We start from the raw sequence: 20,781 nt of genomic DNA, 5'->3' as shown, positions 1-20,781 counted from the left end.
AATCGATTTAAATTTCTTTTCTATTTGAAAATTAGTTATGAAACACGTGTAATCTTTTTATTATATTTATCTTATGATATTTACTTTACTTTATATTATACTCATTTATTGTGCTTTTAATTATTAATTTTTCTATATGTGATAGTGGATTTTCATCGATGAGTTCTTGAAACTTGGTTATTTTCCCTAAAACTATATATTTTATATATATTTTATCTATAAAGCTCAATTTAATTTTAATTTTTTATAAATTGATTTTAATTGAGTTTTTACCTGTAATTTTGGATTTTGTCCCTAATATTATTATATATATATATATATATATATATATATATATATATATATTTGAGTGTATGCGTGTGTGTGCATCGCAAATTAGGTAGCAACTAGCAAAGCTCTCAGCGGAATTCGAAACGTCAAATATTTTATTCACACTCTCATTGCCTAACTTTTCCTTCATTATTTTTCGTTCGTTTTCCTTTTCGCTTTTTTTTTTCTTCTTCTTACAACATCCTTCCTTCCGCCATTCCTTCCAGACTTGACGTTTTCTTCCACTTCCTGTCTCTCTCTCTCTCTTTCTCTCTTTCCCTCTTCCCCCCTCTCTCTCTCTCTTTCCCTCTTCCCCCTCTCTCTCCCCCTTGTTACTTCACTCGATCTTACTTCCCTTTTCTCTCAACATTTGTCGTTTTTCATATTTCACTTTTATTTTGTTTTCCTTTCTCGCTCTTTCTTTCTCTTTCGCTCTCTCCGTATATCCCTTCACTTTTTTCGATTTTGTTTACATTTTTTTAAATTTTGTACCATATATCTATCTATCCATCCGTCTATCTATTTATCTATCCATCCATCCATGTCTCTATCTATCTATCCATCCATCCATGTCTCTATCTATCTATCCATCCATCCATGTCTCTATCTATCTATCCATCCATCCATGTCTCTATCTATCTATCCATCCATCCATGTCTATCTATCTATCCATCCATCCATCCATGTCTATCTATCTATCCATCCATCCATCCATGTCTATCCATCCATCCATCCATCCATCCATGTATCTATCTATCTATCTATCTATCTATCTATCTATCTATCTCTCTGACACTCAGTTATTTACTAACTCTTTGTGTCTCTCTCTCTCTCTCTCTCTCTCTCTCTCTCTCTCTCTCTCTCTCTCTCTCTCATTCACCGTTTCTTTCAGACCCATTCGCTCGTCAATTATTAACTAATAACAGTTCAGATTTACGAACTGATAAATAAATAAATATATATGTGTGTATGTATGTATGTGTATGGATATATGTATGCATGTTAGTGGGTGTATACACAGTGCATATGAGGTGTTTGGGAGAGGGTGTAGAGAATACAAGAGGTAGAGAGAACAATGGGATGGAGAGAGACAGAAAGAGAGAGAGACAGACAGACAGACAGACAGACAGACAGACAGACAGACAGACAGACAGACAGACAGACAGACAGACAGACAGACAGACAGACAGACAGACAGACAGACAGACAGACAGAGGGGGGAATGATCGCAAATAAAGTTTGAATGATTGATTGCTACTGAATAAGAAGGATCATGGTGATAATAATAATTATAATAATAATAATAATAATAATAATAATAATAATTGTATTCATAACGATACCCAACATTATTATCATAATAATTTTCTCCATTTTAATAAAATAACAATATTACCACTAATAACAATAGTTGCAATAAAGATGTTCTTCGGCGTCGCCGTCACAATCCCGAAGCCTCTGATGACATTTTCGGTTCTTTTTTCTTTTCTCTCTCTCTCTCTCTCTCTCTCTCTCTCTCTCTCTCTCTCTCTCTCTCTCTCTCTCTCTCTTTCTATATTTCTCTTGGCAATATCGATCGAAATAACTGTTCAATTGGAATGGTATTTCAGTAATGTCTTTCCGCACCCCCTCCCACCTGAAGTGGTGGAATGTTTGTTGTTGCGGCAATGACAGTAGTAGTAGTAGTAGTAGTAATAGTGGTATGGTGTTAGTAATGAGAAAATGGGCAATGGTGATGATGTGAGGAGGGGGAAGTAAATTGAGGTGTGCATGTGGCAGTTTAAGTGGTGTTGGTGATGCTGGTGGTGGTATTGTGGCTGTTAGCGGTATAGCAGTAGTAGTGTTGTGGTAGTATGTTGATGGCATTGTGGTAGGTATAGTGGTGGCAAGTTTGGCAGTACAGACTATGTGCAGAAAGTGGTTTAACGGGGTGTATGTCACAAGTTTGTAGTGGTGTAGTGTTGTTGTTGTTGTTGTAGAAGAGATGGTAGTAGTGGTAATGATGTTCTGACGGCGACAGTGGTGGTAGTGATAGTGTTGTTGCTATGGTGGTGTTGCCTTGTTAAGTACAATGGTAGTGGTGGGAAGGACGGTGGTGGTGGTTGTGACTGTAGTGGTAGCGATGGTGGTGGTAGTGTTTCCGTAGTGGTGGTCATGGTAAGAATAGTATAGGCCGTGGTAAGAACGGTGGTTGTAGGTTTGTGATAGTAGTGGTGTTTTGGTTGCGGTGGTTAAGGTAAGAATGGTGGAGGTCGTGGTAAGAACGGTGATTGTAGATTTTCGATAGTGGTGGTCGTGGTAAGGATGGTGGTGATGGTGGTAGTGTTTTGGCAGTGGTAGTCATGATAAGAATGATAGAGGTCGTGGTAAGAACGGTGGTTATAGATTTTTAGTAGAGGTGGTCGTGGTAAGGGTGATGGTGACTGAGTTGGTGGTAGTGGTGTCGATAGTGTTGTGGTAGTGATGGTCGTGGTAAGGATAGTGGTCGTGGTGGTCGTGGTAAAAACAGTGGTGGTGATGGTGGTAGTGTTTTGGTAGTGGTGGTTGTATTAAGGATGGTAGTGGTGGTGGTGGTGATGATGGTAAGTATGATGACTATGCTGTTAGTGTGGCTGTGGTGGTAGTAAGGATAGTGGCGGTGGTGGTAGTGGTGGTGGTGGTGGTGGTGCTTGTGATTGATTCATGAGGCTGCAGTTAATTTTGATTAAGCGTACATTCGTCTTTCGCTGCAGCTATCAATGAAATGGATGAGAGAGTTTGTTATTCAACGTGAAAGGAAAGAAAATAGAAAACAAAAAAAAAAAAAATATATAAATAAATAAAAATCCTTTCCCCTTCTCCCTCTCTTCTTTTTCCTTGTTTTTTATTATTATTATTATTATTATTGCTTTTTCTTTTGTTTTGTTTTTCTTTCCAAGCAAATGAAGAAATAAGAACAAAATATTTTTTTTTAAATGTTTTTGCCTTTCTTCCCGCCTTAAAGGAATGTCATGTGATCACGTGACATTCAGTGGACCAACCGTATGACAATGCTGTGAGTGAGTGCGCGCGCGTGCGTGTGTGCGTGTGTGCGTGTGCGTGTGCGTGTGCGTGTGTGTGTGTGTCCTGCTGAAACATCACTTCTCTCCTTTTCCCCACTGATTGATTGTGTCGTCGTCGTCGCCATCTTCGCTATCATCATCATCACCACCTTCATCATCAGTAGCATCATTAACATCATAAACTCCACACCCACCACCACCAGAACAGTACAATTGTCGAATGCCACTGTCATTGTCTTTACCATTATCATCATATGCAGCAGCAGCAGCAGCAACAGCTCTTGCAGCATCTCTGCTTTATTGATCTGCAGTCATGTTAGCCGTCTTCTATTGTGTGATAAAACCTTTGTGACAGATATGTTGTGACATCAGATGTGCAAGGTCACGTCTTCTCTGCCATGTCACACCTACTCTGTGTTGCATTCCTGCTGTGTTACATCTCCGCGTTCTCACAGTCCTACCGTGCCATACTCCGAGTGTGTTATATCCCTGTTGTGTTACATCCAGCTTTCCTGTGTGAAAATCCTTTTTTTTGGTAGTTTCCATATATTGTGTCTTTTCGTTTCTTAATTCAGTAACGTCTACAGCGTGGGTCACTAACTCTTACAGCGAGGGTCACCAACCCAACAAGGCGGGTATTACCTCCTCAACAGGAGAGCACCTATCCCGGAGGCAAGATATTTTTTCCCACGAGAGTTCCAGACCCCATATCTGTGTCACAAAGGTTTTATCACACAGACCCAAGTTATGAACTCATTTGCATACAGCCAATCAGAGCTCAACTATCAAACTAATTTATGAGCGCATAACAAGTGATGGGCAATAAGATAAGGTCACTTGGGTAAGGAATGACCATGCTTCTTTTCTCTCTTAATAATGCTTGTTGTTCTTGTTCTTGTTTCAACCACAGTTGCCTCTGCGTTGTTATTTGTGTTTTGAGAGCACAATACAAGATTCACTTGGCAATCAGAGATCGCCATTTTGAATGCCAATATTTGTTAACTTGACAACAAGCTCAAGGTGAGCTCTGATTGGCTGTATGCAAATGAGTTCATTACTGGGGTCCGGAACTCTTGCAGGAAAAAAGTTTTGCATCCCGTAAGGAGCGCCTACTCCAACGAAGGAAGTGTCTCCCTCAACCGAGAAGGGAGTAGATTACTCACACAAAGCCGTTCTGAAACAACAAGGTAGACCGCGAGTTAGCTTTGGATTTTCTACATACTTGCTCGACCTGGTAAAAATATCAGTTACATTTCGCTTGAATTATACTGCTACACCTCATAAAGAAGACTTCATTGCTTTTTCTTCCATTTTTTTGTCACCTTTCAGTTTTCAGGTGTGTAAAGTAATACGAGTCAGACCAATGTCTTGAAGTTTCAGCTTCGTTTTTGCTTCTCTGTACATTTGTTAGATTGTAGAACGCTCTCCGGGTTTTCGATATTCTGTTCTTTATATCCTGCGTTACCTTTCTTAACTGTCGCCTCGAGTAAATAAATTCTTCGACGTTGTGGCCGAAATTACTCAATTGAGACGACAACGGGTATCAACAGGATCAGTGACGAAATAAAAATCAGATGCTGGATGGGATCGGACATATCCTCAGACAACATCGAGAAAGTGATTGTATGGTGGCATTAAAGTGGCGGCCTGAGGAGGGAAAAGAGCAGCAAAGCGCCTTGAAAGGGGAAGAACCCTTAACAAGGAGACGAGAAGGCTAGACCAGCTGGAATGAAATCAGGACACGGAAAAAAAAAAACGGAGCTGGTTGGAGAAATCATGTTGTGGCATTATGTGCTTCATGGCACGGAGAAAACTAAGAAACTAACCCCATAAAGAGGAATAATAAGTTCTTCGATTCTCTTAAAACGACAGGGTGGTCTTGGCTGGAATTATCGTTGGTTTATTCCGTTAGGTGTGTCTTGTAATTTATTCTTACTATATCCGTAAACGGAATTATTTATGTAGTTACTAGAGTAGCACGAACCATCAATAATGACGGAGCTATGGATGAAAAATGAACATGATAATAGTTAATGTGAGTATGAAGATTTAAATATAATTTCCAAAATACCATATTGATCACTCCCCAAATATTATACAGGTTTGATTACTTTTGATATGCACAAAATGTTGTAGTCAATGACTCACTCGTTATTTCCTTCAATAATCGCTTTACATAATTTCACATATGTTGTACATGTATATGCATTCAATACTTCCAAAATACACGCATATTTACTCATGGGTACATGATCTTGTAAACAGATTACATAAATCATCTGAAGGTTATCAAGAAACAGCAATATTAGCTCATGCAATAATAGCTGCGCATTTACAGTATATTTGACACACTCCGTGCAAAAACTACAAATGCGCATAAACATTATTACTCATCTTCATCGTAACAGTTCCCGAGGAACTATATTTCGTGTGAGCAGCAACTGTGATTCTCATTCTCTTACCTTCTACGCAGTATTTATTGTACTCCAGTTACAAATTTCTTACGATTCTACTTTAAGCAACATATGAATCTTAACTTTCTATTTTGTAAGGCCATAAAAATGTGTTACACCTTTCATTATAGGTAGTGGGTAGCGATTTTCTTCACTACTTCAGGGAGTGACGACCCTGCCTGACACGAGTCCCGGGCTCAGCTGGCTCCGGCTGATAGTACTTGGTATGGGCCCTTATCCAGGGTTACGAAAAGGAGACAACCTTCACAGAAATGCGGAGTGTAGCCCCATAGGCGGTTAGTGTTCAACTCGACACTCTTCCGGCAGCTCCTGCAACCACGATGGTGCCAAACAAAATGCTCAGCACCCCTTGGACTACGTCAGCAAGGTCGAGAGAGGTATCCTGATGATTTGGCTTCCCAGGATTTTCTTACATCTAGCCCAGGCCAGCGCAAAACTAGAGAGGACCTGAAATGTAAAAACCAGACTGGATTGGTTTATGCGCAACTCCATTGTCTCCCGAGACAAAAGGAGGCCAACAACAACCTTTCATTGTTAGACATTAGGTTAGTGAAGACGCATGGCTTTGTGTTAAGGGGTTCGGCTCACAATCGTAAGTTGGTGTATTCGATTCCCGGTGGTGCGTTGTGTCTTTGAGCAAGACATTTTAAGGGTCAGCCTTGTCACATTATGTTCTCGCCGAATCTCCCTGAGAATTACGTTACGGGTACGCAATGGCCCAGTGGTTAGGGCAGTGGACTTGCGGTCATAGGATCGCGGTTTCGATTCCCAGACCGGGCGTTGTGAGTGTTTATTGAGCGAAAACACCTAAAGCTCCACGAGGCTCCAGCAGCGGATGGTGGCGAACCCTGCTGTACTCTTCCACCACAACTTTCTCTCACTCTTACTTCTTGTTTCTGTTGTGCCTGTAATTCAAAGGGTCAGCCTTGTCACACTGTGTCACGCTGAATCTCCCCGAGAACTACGTTAAGGGTACACGTGTCTGTGGAGTGCTCAGCCACTTACACGTTAATTTCACGAGCAGGCTGTTCCGTTGATCGGATCAACTGGAACCCTCGACGTCGTAAGCGACGGAGTGCCAACAGTTACTACACAGCAAGCCATTGTGTAACACTTTTATTGTAACAGTTTCATACGTCGTTGACCTCGGTTCAGCAAAAATACGTTCAACGATCAAAGACCAAAACTATTTCGGCCACACATATTTCATATCTATTTAGGATTACATAATCGGACTGGTCGTTTCCTTCCGTATGAAGTGATCTGATGTAGATTTAGCTACCATCTCTTGCCGATCAAGTGACAAAGTAAGGCCCCCTCGTTGTTGGTAAATATAGACCAGTTATACGATACCACATAACACGTTTTAGGTTATTTGTCAAATAAATCCTACTTTTATCTTATATCTAATCTCATATTGTTTTTCAAAGACTTCCCTTTGATCTTAGTTTTGTGAAATCTTCCTCCTTTTTTTTCCTCTCCAAAACAACTTCACTGGAGTGTAATATTACATTTGCATCAACCTTTTAACATCACTACATCACATCGCTGTACTGCACCACTATATCACATCACTACATCATACCACTCCAACACACCATCACACATACTGCCACTACGCAATATTGACAGAGCTTCTAACTGGGCATTGGACTAGCTAGAAATAGCTAGTGAGCTGGCAGAAACGTTGGCACATCGGGAGAAATGCTTAGCGGTATTTCGTCTGCCGCTTCGTTCTGAGTTCAAATTCCGCTGAGGTCGACTTTACTTTTCATCCTTTCGGGGTCGATTAAATAAGTACCAGTTACGCACTGGGGTCGATGTAATCGAATTAATCCGTTCGTCTGTTCTTGTTTGTTCCCCCTATGTTTAGCCCCTTGTGGGCAATAACGAAATAGGTATTTCGTCTGCCGCTTCGTTCTGAGTTCAAATTCCGCCGAGGTCGACTTTACTTTTCATCCTTTCGGGGTCGATTAAATAAGTACCAGTTACGCACTGTGGTCGATATAATCGACTTAATCCGTTTGTCTGTCCTTGTTTGCCCCCTCTGTGTGTAGCTCCTTGTGGGCAATAAAGAAATAGGAAATAGCAGCCAAATTTCCTTCAAGCCAAACTCTACAGTCTTACAAAAGAATATATCTTTTATATCTTCGATACACAGATAACCAAGGAACCTTACAACTATCCAACACGAACATCATCCCAGCACCACCGCGGGAATAAAATACACCACGTGACCAGACAATAAGATAATTTTCTATTACAGGCACAAGGCCAGAATTGTTGTAGTGAGGGGAGCGCTAATCGATTACTTCGACCCCAGGGCACAACTGGTACTTATTTCATCGACTCCGAAAGGATAAAAGGAAACGTCCACCGCGGCAGAATTTGAACTCAGAATGTAAAACCGGAAGAGATACCGCTAAACATTTTGTAGAATAAACGTTTCTACTATAGGCACAAGGAAGGAGATAATCGATTACATCATCCCCAGTGCGTAACTGGTACTTATTTATTCGACCCCAAAAAAGATGAAAGGCGAAGTCGGCTTCGGCGAGATTTGAACGCAGAACGTAAGCGCCGGGCGGAATGCCACTGAGCATTTACTCCAGCAATCCAACGATTCTCTCAGCTCGACGCCTTAGTTTGTAAAATAATAATGGTTTCAAATTTTGGCACAAGGCCCGCAATTTGGGGGATGAGGGGGTAAGTTGATTACACCGATCCTATTGTTCAATTGCTACTTATTTTATCGACCTGGGTAGGAAGAAAGACGAAGTCAACCTCGGCGGAATTCGAACTCAGAACGATATGCCACCAAGTACTTTTCCAGGCGTGCAAACGGTTCTGCATGCTCACCGCCTTAGATTGTAAAATAATAATGAATGATGAGAAGAATCAACTTACCAGATGAAGATTTTAAATAATTTCATGGTGGCTTCATTGATGCAATTACAGACATCCAGTAAGGGTTTACCTCGGATGGCCATTCTGCCCAGGGTGACACCCATCAATACAGAGAATACAACAACACCCAGAACGTTGGTTTGTCCGGTGGAGCCAGCCTTGGGTACGTACACCTGTTTCACTGAAAAGGAAACACAATACAGACGTTATATATGCATGTGTACACACATTTATACACACCTACGCACACGCACATGGCTATATCTCCACATACACACACACACACACACGTATATATCTCCACACACACACACACACGTATGTGTATGTGTTTAAAGGCACGTGGCCAAGTGATTATGGTCGTGGGTTCGTTTCCTGGACCGTGTAGTAGGTTGTTTCCTTGAGAAACGTATTTCACTTCATGTTGCTACAGCATGGGCTGTCGCAGCCAACTCTTGCTCTAGCTGTCACGTCCTCGATGTTCCACCAGATTGAAAGTGCAAGAGGCAGGGGAGTGTCTGTCTCTATTTGTGATGTCTTAAGCACTGAAAATAGTCGGCAAAATCATGGCACGGAAAATAATTGCTAGTGATAACTACGGAATGACACATGTACGTAGCTTATAATCTACGTTTATAAGATTAAAATGAAACAGGCATCTTCCAAGTTAGTACTGACTAAATAATACATTGAGCAATGTAGAGATATATGTTTTATATAACAAATTATAGAGACGGAAAATGAAATATATCAGAAACTTCATTGCTCACAACGATCGTTTGGACCCCTCAAAGGTGAGATGCTGTATGACTGGAGATTGATGCAGGATGGGTTGGAAAGATCATTGTGAGCAATAAAGTCTCTGGTGTATTCCATTTCCGTCTCTGTTATTTGTTACATGTGGAGGCGCAATGGCCCAGTGGTTAGGGCAGCGGAATCGTGGTCGTAAGATCGAGGTTTCGATTCCTAGACCGGGCGTTGTGAGTGTTTATTGAGCAAAAACACCTAAAGCTCCACGAGGCTCCGGCAGATCGTGGTGGCGAACCCTGCTGTACTCTTTAACCAGAAAGTCTCTCACTCTTTCTTCCTGTTTCTGTTGTTCCCGAATTTCAAAGGGCCAGCCTTGTAACTCTGTGTCACGCTGAATCTCACCGAGAAATACGTTAAGGGTACACGTGTCTGTGGAGTGCTCAGCGACTTGCACGTTAATTTTACGAGCAGACTGTTCCGTTGCTCGGATCAACTGGAACCCTCGTCGTCGTAACCGACGGAGTGCCACGATTTGCCATATACACGACGAACACTGAAGAATTTCTAATGTAGATACAGCGACAATTATGTCAGGTAGCCAACTGCAATACCCTATGCTTAGATAATTACTTTATATATATATATATATATATATATATATATTTATATATATATATATATATATATATATATATCCAAAGTTTTAAATTTATAAATTTTATAAAGAGGTTTGACACCGATGTTATATATAAGAGAGAGTGTGTGTGTTAAGACGCTCGCTTCCTAACCACATGGTTCCGGGTTCAGTCCCTCCGCGTGGCACTTTGGGAAAGTGTCATCTGCTATAGCCTCGGGAAAGCCTTGTGAGTGGATTTGGTTGTCAGGGACTGAAAGAAGCCGGTTGTATATGTGTGTGTGTGTGTGTGTGTGTGTGTGTGTGTGTGTGTGTGTGTGTGTGTGTGTGTGTGTGATGGACTGACCCGTCGATGGCGACGTATGAGTGTCCACCTTTTGCTCATCGATCTGCACAAATGATTTGTTTATAGTGATCGAATGTATGTATTGTACGTTAGCTCTCTCCCTCCATCAAATCGATGTTGTCTGAACAGGTGCACGCAGGTGTGCCACGCGTCAGGTGTCAAAGTGATCACAAAACAACGTGAGATGAACTGTCTTTGCTCAAGGATAACGCACCACCCGGTCTAAGGATTCGAATCACAGTAGCTAGATCGTGAATGCAACACCCTAACCACCCAGTCATGCACCCTCATATACATCAGGGTATCGACAGATCTATCGGATGTCGGTCTACATTGCTGGTTACAATGCGCTTCCTAAAATTATTGTAGTTTTCGAATGATCCCAGCCCTCTAGCTGGGGCATGAAGGTAAAAATTGCCCTTCATAGGGCAATTGCCAGTCCATCGTAGGTCTATCTATATACACCTGAGTATACTAGAGTAACGCGAAATAAAGTACTTTAGTACTTTGCTCAAGAGTACGATGCACTGACGATCGTAGAATAGAAACCACGATCTTGGCCACTAGGTCACAAATCATCACTCTCTCTCTATAAATATATACACACACACATCATATATATATATATATATATATATATATATGAAGCACACACATTTATGCACAGAGTGTAAGCTGAAAAGTTTACTAACCGCTATTTTGAGTTCCACGGTTCCGATCTTCGAACGGTAATGAATGTTGGAGCGAATCGCCAAAATGTTTTAATCCTGCTGTCACAAAACCCCCTGGTCTTTGATTACTCCCGATTTTTTTATTGTATTTATTTTTAATATTTTTCATCCTTTTTTAAAAATGTTCTTATGTCTGCCAACAACAAAACAAGACATTACATGTCCAAACTTTTTCATGAAAGATACAAGAATAAAAGTGTTCCTCTTGCAGCAGTGTCCAATCCAAATCTAGCGTTATTTTCAGTTTCTTTTCCACTAGACGCTCCAACATTCGCTGCCATAAGAATATCGGAACCATGAAAGTCGGTCAATAAAATGTTTCATTTGTATTGAAATACATATAAAAATGTCGTGAATACTCTTTCTTTCTCTCTATGTGTGTGAGAGACGTTACGTTTGCGCAATTTCCAAATTCTTTTGGGGAATCCTCATACATATTGGCTTATGTATGTATGCATACATGCATGTGTGTGTGTGTGTGTGTGTGTGTGTGTCCACTTACCTGTGTCGTTCATGAATGTTAGGTTCTGTGTGCTGAGGGCCAGAGAGGAGATGGTGGATGTGAAGATGTCTGTGGCATTCTCGGCCACCACATCTGGTTCCTCCAGGACCTCTTCTGTACGGAACTGAAGGAGAGAAAGAAAAAGCGATTGATTGTAGGTATGGTGAATGGAATGAGAGGGAGAGAGGGAGATATATATAGAGAGAGACAGAGAAAATGAGCGACTGAGACCCAGATGATATATATATATATATATATATATATATATATATATATATATATATATATATATATATATATATATATATATATATATATATATACAGATTAATAGACAAATTTATTGTAGATAGACGAATTGACAAACATGTAATATAACTAATTCCAAGGTGGCAGAAACGTTAGCACGCCGGGCAAAATGCTTAGCGATATTTCGTCTGCCTTTACGTTCTGAGTTCAAATTCCGCCGAGGTCTACTTTGCCTTTCATCTTTTCGGGGTCGATAAATTAAGTACCAGTTACGCACTGAGGTCGATATAATCGACTTAATCCCTTTGTCTGTCCTTGTTTGTCCCCTCTATGTCTAGCCCCTTGTGGGCAATAAAGAAATAAGAAACATTAGCACGCCGGGCGAAATGTTTAGCGGGCATTTCGTCTGTCGTTACGTTCTGAGTTCAAATTTCGCTGAGGTCGACTTTGCCTTTCATCTTTCGGAGTCGATAAACGTACTGGGGTCGATCTAATCGACTCCCCACTCCCACCCTTGTTCCTAGAGTAGAAAAAATATGACTAATTCTAACACGAACCAACTCCATGGTCGCTAGACCTGTTAAAATTATCACACAAATCTCACCCAAAATGAACTCCATCGTTATGCTGAAGTACTAGATCAGATAAGGTAGCTCTACATATCTGTAATCAGACAAGGTGGCCGTAACTGGTTTGAATTTGATGTTTCATTAACAAGGTTACTTAACCTGGAGCTAAACAACAGCAACAACAAAAGTAGTAGCGCTTAATTTATCATACAGAAGACAGATTTTTCTCATGCGACTTTAGCGCAATTCTTGCCATATTATAATTAACGATAAGATAGCGCTCTTGTTGAACTGGTAGAGATAAGTTAGCAGAACCATTAGTAAGTCAGAGAAAAATGCCCCGAGTTCAAATGTCATCACTGAGGACAAAAGAGCCTTCAATCCTTCTGCAGACGATAATATAAAAAAAAAAGTACTCAAATATTGGGGTCGATATAATCCACCGCTGCCTTTCTTTCGTTTGTGGTCGATAAAATGCAATATCAGTGCAGGAAAATGAACTGATAAAGTTGTTGAACTGTCGGGCGAGTTTCCTTGCGGTTCGATGCTTAAATTCCATCAAGATAGCAAAGGCCAAGAATAATCACTCAACCATGAAAGCTCTACATCTAAACCACAATTGGTTAGCAAAGGGGTAGGAGTGGTTGTGTGGAGGCGTAGGAGTGGCTCTGTGGTAAGTAGCTTGTTTACCAACCACATGGTTCTGGTTTCATTCCCAATGCGTGGCACCTTAAGCAAGTGTCTTCTACTATAGCCTCGTGCCGACCAAAGCATTGTGAGTGGATTTGGTAGACGGAAACTGAAAGAAGCCCGTCGCATATATGTATATATATATGTGTGTGTGTGTGAGTGTGTGTGTGTCTGTGTTTGTCCCCCACAACATCGCTTGACAACCGATGCTGGTGTGTTTACGTCCCCGTAACTTAGCGGTTCGGCAAAAGAGACCGATAGAATAAGTACTAGGCTTACAAAGAATAAGTCCTGGTGTCGATTTGCTCGACTAAAGGTGGTGCTCCAGCATGGCCACAGTCAAATGACTGAAACAAGTAAAAGAGTGAAAGAGTAAAGACAGAAGTGCTACAACCGGCATTGATAAACCAACGACGCAATGGTGATGCCTTCATCCATCTGTGGATAGTCAATGGCCAAGTAAAAGAGAATTTACGCTCCGTGATTGGGTGGGACGTTAAATTGCGAGTAAGACGAAAGCGTTATGTAGCAGATACGTCTAGAAGGATTGAGAACATTCTCTTTTTCACCCCGGCTCTCATCGGCTTTTTCACGTTCCACTTGGAAAAGAAAGTGAAGGTGAAATTTGCCAAAAGGTGTGTGACTCTGACAAAAATGGTTAGGGTGAGTGAAACTACTGTAACATAGGTCTAGGGATTGCAGGACAACTGGGAGAGGGTTCGTACCCTTGAAACTCAAGAGTGAACCTGAATTTGTAGAGCTCATTGATTGACACAGATTAGAGGTTCTCCTGTATTTTGAAGTCTCCGCAATGTAACCACATATGTTAAATGCTATATATTCTTTCATCTCCTTTCTCGCCGTCAGTTCTTTTCCCATACTCTCTTTTTACTCTTTTACTTGTTTCAGTCATTTGACTGCGGCCATGCTGGAGCACCGCCGTTAGTTGAACAAATCGACGCCAGGACTTATTTTTTGTAAGCCTAGTACTTATTCTATCGGTCTCTTTTGCCGAACCGCTAACTTACGGAGACGTAAACACACCAGCATCGGTTGTCAAGCGACATTGGGGGGACAAACACAGACACACAAACACACACATATATATATATATATACATATACATATATACGACGGACTTCTTTCAGTTTCCGTCTACCAAATCCACTCACAAGGCTTTGGTCGGACCGAGGCTATGGTAGAAGACACCTGTCCAAGGTGCCACGCAGTGGGACTGAACCCGAAACCATGTGGTTGGTAAGCAAGCTACTTACCACACAGCCACTCCTGCGCCTATCAAATACTTTATGCAAATCCTTCATGCGAAGTGTGACCGTTGTTTGTAATGTTCCCTTATTGAATGCCCCTGTGGCTCATAAAAGAAATCATCATTATCGTCATCATCATTGAAATATGTATCTGTCAATCTCCCGCTATACATGTGTGTGTGTGTGTCCTCATGTATATATATATCTGATATTATATACATAATAATACTAATAATCCTTTCTACTATAAGCACAAGGCTTGAAATTTGGTGGGAGGGGAGTAAGTCGATTGCCTCGACCCCAGTGCGTAACTGGTACTTAATTCATCGACCCCGGAAGGATTAAAGGCAAAGTCGATCTCGGCGGCATTTGAACTCAGAATGTAAAGACAGACCAAATGTCGCAAAGCATTTTGCTCGGCGTGCTAACAATTCTGCCAGCTCGTCACCTTCAAAATAATAATAATAATAATAATAACAATAATAATAATAATAATAATAATAATAATAATCATAATAAAAAACAAAAAAAAACGCAAAACACTTTCAATACAGTAACCATAAGAGCATCACAGCAAACCACAGCACAAACCCAAGGCACACAGAGCTGTACTAAGTAGCGAAGTGAAAGCACGTTAGAAAAATAAAACTACTGAATAATAATAATAATAATAATAATAATAATAATACTTTCTATAACAAGCACAAGGCCTGAAATTTGGTGGGAGGGGATAAGTCGATTACATCGGCCCCAGTATTTCCACTGGTACTTAATTTATCGACTTCGAAAGGATGAAAGGTGAAGTCGACCTCGGCGGAATTTGAACTCAGAACGTAAAGACTGACGAAATACCGCTAGGCATTTTGCCCTGCGTGCTAACGTTTCTGCTACCTCGTGGCCTTTTATATATATATATATATATATATATATATATAAAATATGATATAACATAATGTAATATACATATGTATAATCTGTGTATGTACAGGAAGAGAAACAGAGTGAGAAGTGGGACTTATTTAATCTTATTAATTATTTATATTTGTGTGTATGTTTACGTTAGTGTTAACATGCCTGTCTGTATCTTCGTTGTATGTCTGCGCGTGTGTATCTGCTAATATATAATATATATTCTGACAATGATTATGAGAGGGTTTTTTTTTGTCATTTAAATCTCTTTCGAGTTTTATTGATTATCGATCTATATTCGTTAATGTTGATTAATTTTGACAAGACACAAGGCTTATTATTTGTGAGAGGCAGTCATAACAATTGATTAAACTGATGCCATCATATTATTTTATCGACCATGGCAAGGATGAAAGGCGAAGTTTGCTCCGCCTTCAGTAGGAACTTTGAAGAGATTCAACTGAAAACTATATCTTATCCACGTAATACTACATTCTATATCACAGATTGATTTATCGCCTGAAGGACAGGGGTTGGGGTACGTAGACTCGGGGGGAGAAGAAAGCAGTACATTATCATTTCTTATTCAAATCTGAGGGTATGGAAGGCAGATCAATTCCGGTTTGGTTTAAACAGTGAAACTAAGGAAAAACCCGCAAGGCATTTCATCCGGCATCCTTGTAGCAAATACAAACCGTCATCCCACCCCCGACTAGGCTTAAGCAAGGTGACGTTAAAGTAACATCGCTAAGATGGTAGACTGAACCCATGTCTTGTTTCTACCACCCTCTCCTGATCCTTGTGGGTCCTTAGTCAAGTACACTTGGGTGATATGGATAATGTTACTTTGTTTCAAACCCTGTTTGATTCACGGGATCATTTATTGGGGTACAGCGTACTGAAAATATCTTTATTCGGTTTGAAGCGATCACTGTGCAATGGCTAAGGAAAATAGTCTAATAATGGGGCATATAAGCCCTCGACAGAAAAAAAAAAGGCTTTCCTATCCGCGGATAGGAAAGCCTTCTCTTCTCTCGTTTTTCTATCGAGGGTTTATATGGCACTTTATTAGACTATTTCTTTAGTCATTGTGCGGTGATCACCATAAGCCTTATGCTTATATAAAAATACAATTATTATTATTATTTACAGGATTGTAAACACGCCACCGTATAAAAGAAGAATTCGCACCGAAAGCATATAAAGATCTGGTAATATCAGTAACAGGTCATGTAGGATCAGTAACAGGCCAAACAGGGTTCGCTGTTATTCGTGTAGACTCAGTCATATTCGCCATTCATGATCAACAAATTCTAAAACGTCTGCATCATGTTTTAATAATCTCATTTTAAGACCACCGCTTGTGGTTCAGCCTATCGGTTTCCAGTTACTCGTGGCTAAAATATTCTGTATTCCCTTGGTGGATATTTCATAATGGTTTTCGAGTTACATGGATCCTCTGTCTTACTCATATTCCTGATAAATATATTTATTTGCATATTTTGTTTCTATTTAATGTTTCCCTATCAAATTGCATGTAAAAAACATTCTCACCGTTAGTTTGTTTATTTAATTTTAGCGATTTGTCATTTTAATGTCTCCGCGACTGACTTGTAGCAATAAAAATTTTAATTATTATTATTATTATTATTATTATTATTGTTGTTGTTGTTGTTGTTGTTGTCATTATTTAGGCGGCGAGCTGGCAGGATGGTTAGCATGCTAGACGAAATGCTTAGCGGTATTTCGTCTGTCTTTACGTTCAGAGTTCAAATTTCGCCGAGGTCGACTTTGTCTTTCATCTTTTCGGGGTCGATAAATTAAGTATCAGTGAAATACTGGGGTCGATATAAATTTGAAACCATCATTATTATTATTATTATTATTATTATTATTATTATTAAGGCGGCGAGTTGGTAGAATCGTTAGCACGCCGGTCAAAAATGCTTAGCGGTATTTCGTCCGTCTTCACGTTCCGAGTTCAAATTCCGCCGAGGTTGACTCTGCCTCTAATCCTTCTAGAGTCGATAAATAAGTGCCAGAAGAGCACTGGGGTTGATGTTATCGACTTACCCACGACTCCTAAATTGCTGGTCTCGTGGCAAAATTCGAAAGCAACATTATTATTACAGGCGAGTATTGTAGTTCGGTTGAAGCATTGTGTATTGTTTGTAAAATATAAGGTGTCTTAAATGGCACAACAACGCAGAGTGGACTATATTAACTGTTATGATTTAATTATCCATAGTCTGATATAATAACAATATTTCGGAATACAAAAATTCCTTCGTCAGATTTCGCTAGGAATTGATTGATATTACTTTTCTTTCTTTTTTTTTTTACTTGTTTTCAGTCATTTGAATAGGACCATGCCAGAGCACTGCCTTTAGTCGAGCAAATCGACCTCAGGACTTATTGTTTGTAAGCCTAGTACTTATTCTATCGGTCTGTTTTGCCGAACCGCTAGGTTACGGGGACGTAAACACACCAGCATCGGTTGTCAAGCGATGTTGGGGGGACTAACACAGATGCACAAACATTTACACACACACACAAATATATGTATATAAATATATATATATATATATACACACACACATATACGACGAGCTTCTTTCAGTTTCCACCTACCAAATCCACTCACAAGGCTTTGATCAGCCCAAGGCTATAGTAGAAGACACTTGTCCAAGGTGCCACGCAGTGGGACTGAACCCGGAGCCATATGGTTGGTAAGCAAGCAACGTACCACACAACCACTCTTGCGCCTATTATTGTTATTATTACTACTACTACTACTACTACTACTACTACTACTACTATTTCGAAGGCAGCGAGCTGGCAGAATCGTTAGTACGCCAGGCAAAATGCTTAGCGGCGTTTCTTCCGATTCTTTACGTTTTGAGGTCAAATCTCGCTATGGTTCACTTTACCTTTCATCTCTTCAGGGTCGATAAACTAAAGTACCAGTTGAACACTGGGGTCGATGTGATTAACTAGCCCCCTCCCCTAAAAATTTCAACCTTTGTGCCTCTAGAAGCAATCATTTTCAGTAGTAGTAGTAGCCGTAGCAATAGTAGTAGTAGTAGTGTTGCTGTTGGTGGTAATGGTGATGGTAGAATGCTTGATTGTGCCTGGCAAACGCCAGGAATTCTTGCCAGTAAAACTAGGAATGTAAAAATTAGCAACAAAAACATTACCATCACCACCATCGTTCCCATGACTACATCAACCACCATTACCGCTATCAACCATCATCATTATCATCACCAACACCTCACCACCTCCACTACAATCATGAACACCATCATCATCACTATTACTACTGTCACCACAATTACTACATCTACTATCACCACACCACTGCGACCATGAATACTACCACTACTACAATCACGAACACCACCATCTTCATCACCACTTTCCTGACTACTACTACTACTACTACTACTACTACTACTACTACCGCAGCCACCACAGCCACTGCTATCACAAATGAAACTGTCACCACAACGAAAAGAGGCATGACTGCCACCACCATCATCACTATACACAACCACTACTACTACTACTACTACTACCAATAATAATAGTAATAACAATAATAATAATAATAATAATAATAATAATATTGCCACCACAAGAACTACTACTACTACAGCTAGTGAGTAATTAAATTGGTAAAGTAAAACACGAAGGAATATAGAAGACAAAAGAAGGAAAGAAAGAACGAAAGAGGATAATAACGCCAGAAGATCAAGTATTGCAACCATCTGCCGAGTTGGTCAGGAGTGGCTGGATAGAATGGATGGACAGTGTCCAAAAAATAAGAAAGAACAACAACAACAACAACAACAACACCACCACCAAGAGGAGATAAGATGGTTACATGTCCATCGAGTTATAAATATTCAACTGAAGAGGTTTGTCCATTCTCTCCAAGTCTGCTACTAAAGCCTACAAGAAGCAGACACCACCTGGTTCTTGGACTACATCCAAGATTTCGTTGCAGATAATGCTTTGTCATCGTCCTCTTATTTATTCCTTTTTTGGGGAGGGGGATTCTATGCCACCATCTCTCTCTCTCTCTCTCTCTCTAATTCTCTGTATGTATGTGTTGTATCATTATGTATCTGTGTATGTAAGTATATATATATATATATATATATATATATATATATATATATATAATACAAAGAATATATATACATGTATACACACATATATGTTCATACTTACATCTACATGTGTATATACATGCATATCAGGGTACAGGACGTTAGAACAAACTACAGACAACGGAACGAACACATAGGAAAACGGAAAGCCACTTGGAATATCCCTTCATCAGCTGTCTCTATTCTATCTATATATATATATATATATATATATATATATATATATATCATCGTTTAACGTCCGCTTTCCAGGCTAGCATGGGTTGGACGATTTGACTGAGGACTGGTGAACCGGATGGCTGCATCAGGCTCCAATCTGATCTGGCAGAGTTTCTACAGCTGGATGCCCTTCCTAATGCCAACCACTCCGAGAGTGTAGTGGGTTCTTTTACGTGCCACCGGCACGAGGGCTGGTCACGCGGTACTGGCAACGGCCACGCTCAAAATGGTGTCTTTTACGTGCCACCTGCATGAGAGCCAGTCCAGCGACACTGGCAACGACCTCGATCGAATGATTTTCTAGCGTGCCACCAGCACAAGTGCCAGTAAGGCGACGCTGGTAACGATCACGCTCAAATGGTGCTATTTACGGGCCACTGGCACGGAAGCCAGGCAGCCGCTCTAGCAATGATCATGCTCGGACGGTGCTGTTAGTGTTCCACTGGCACAGGTGCCGGTCATCGAATTTGGTTCAATCACGATTTCGATTTCACTTGCCCCAACAGGTCTTCCAAGCAGTTTAGTGTCCAATGAAGGAGAGGTTGGCATGGATGCCAGTCGTCGAATTTGGTTAAATTTGGATTTCACTTGCCTCAACAGGTCTTTGCAAGCAGAGTTTAGTGTCCAATGAAGTAAAGACACGAATAAGTGAGCTGGCTACACTTCTGGCAGAGGCTAGGGTGCGGTTGATATATTGTCGTCTAAATTGCGCAAAAATGAAAACACTGACATCTCATTTTAACAGATATATTTTCCAAAATTACATAAAAATACCTCGAAATACTAAAGAGTAAATTTCTTCAATAAAATCGCACTCACCGCATCTCTGGCAGGTCGGCCCGGTGTTTCTCGAGCTGTGCCTGTAGAGTTTATCCCGAACGGGTAGTGCTTCTCGATAGCACTGCCAGGTCAGGGATCTCTGGAAGTTGTCCATAGGTCCCGGCCCGAAAGTCGTCTTGAACAGGCGGGTCAGGTATTCCTCGTCGACGCCCAGATTAGCCTCGAGAT

General features: G+C 40.5%; 1 protein-coding gene across 1 annotated transcript in view; it reads right to left on the bottom strand.

Annotated features, from left to right (window-relative positions):
- Positions 1–20,781, bottom strand: part of LOC106875823 (excitatory amino acid transporter 1) — a 275,943-nt gene that overhangs the window by 28,237 nt on the left and 226,925 nt on the right. The window contains exons 3-4 of the mRNA XM_052970833.2: positions 11,695–11,818; positions 8,732–8,912 (exon numbers count right to left, since the gene is read on the bottom strand). Of these exons, the coding sequence (XP_052826793.1) occupies positions 8,732–8,912; positions 11,695–11,818 (305 nt within the window). The remainder of the gene's footprint in view (positions 1–8,731; positions 8,913–11,694; positions 11,819–20,781) is intronic.

Source organism: Octopus bimaculoides, chromosome 9 (genome assembly GCF_046866305.1).
Source record: "Octopus bimaculoides isolate indiv1 chromosome 9, ASM4686630v1, whole genome shotgun sequence".
NCBI classification, from domain to species: Eukaryota; Metazoa; Mollusca; class Cephalopoda; order Octopoda; family Octopodidae; genus Octopus; species Octopus bimaculoides.
Note: the sequence above shows the minus strand (reverse complement) of the source record. Positions and strands in the feature narration are given on the sequence as shown.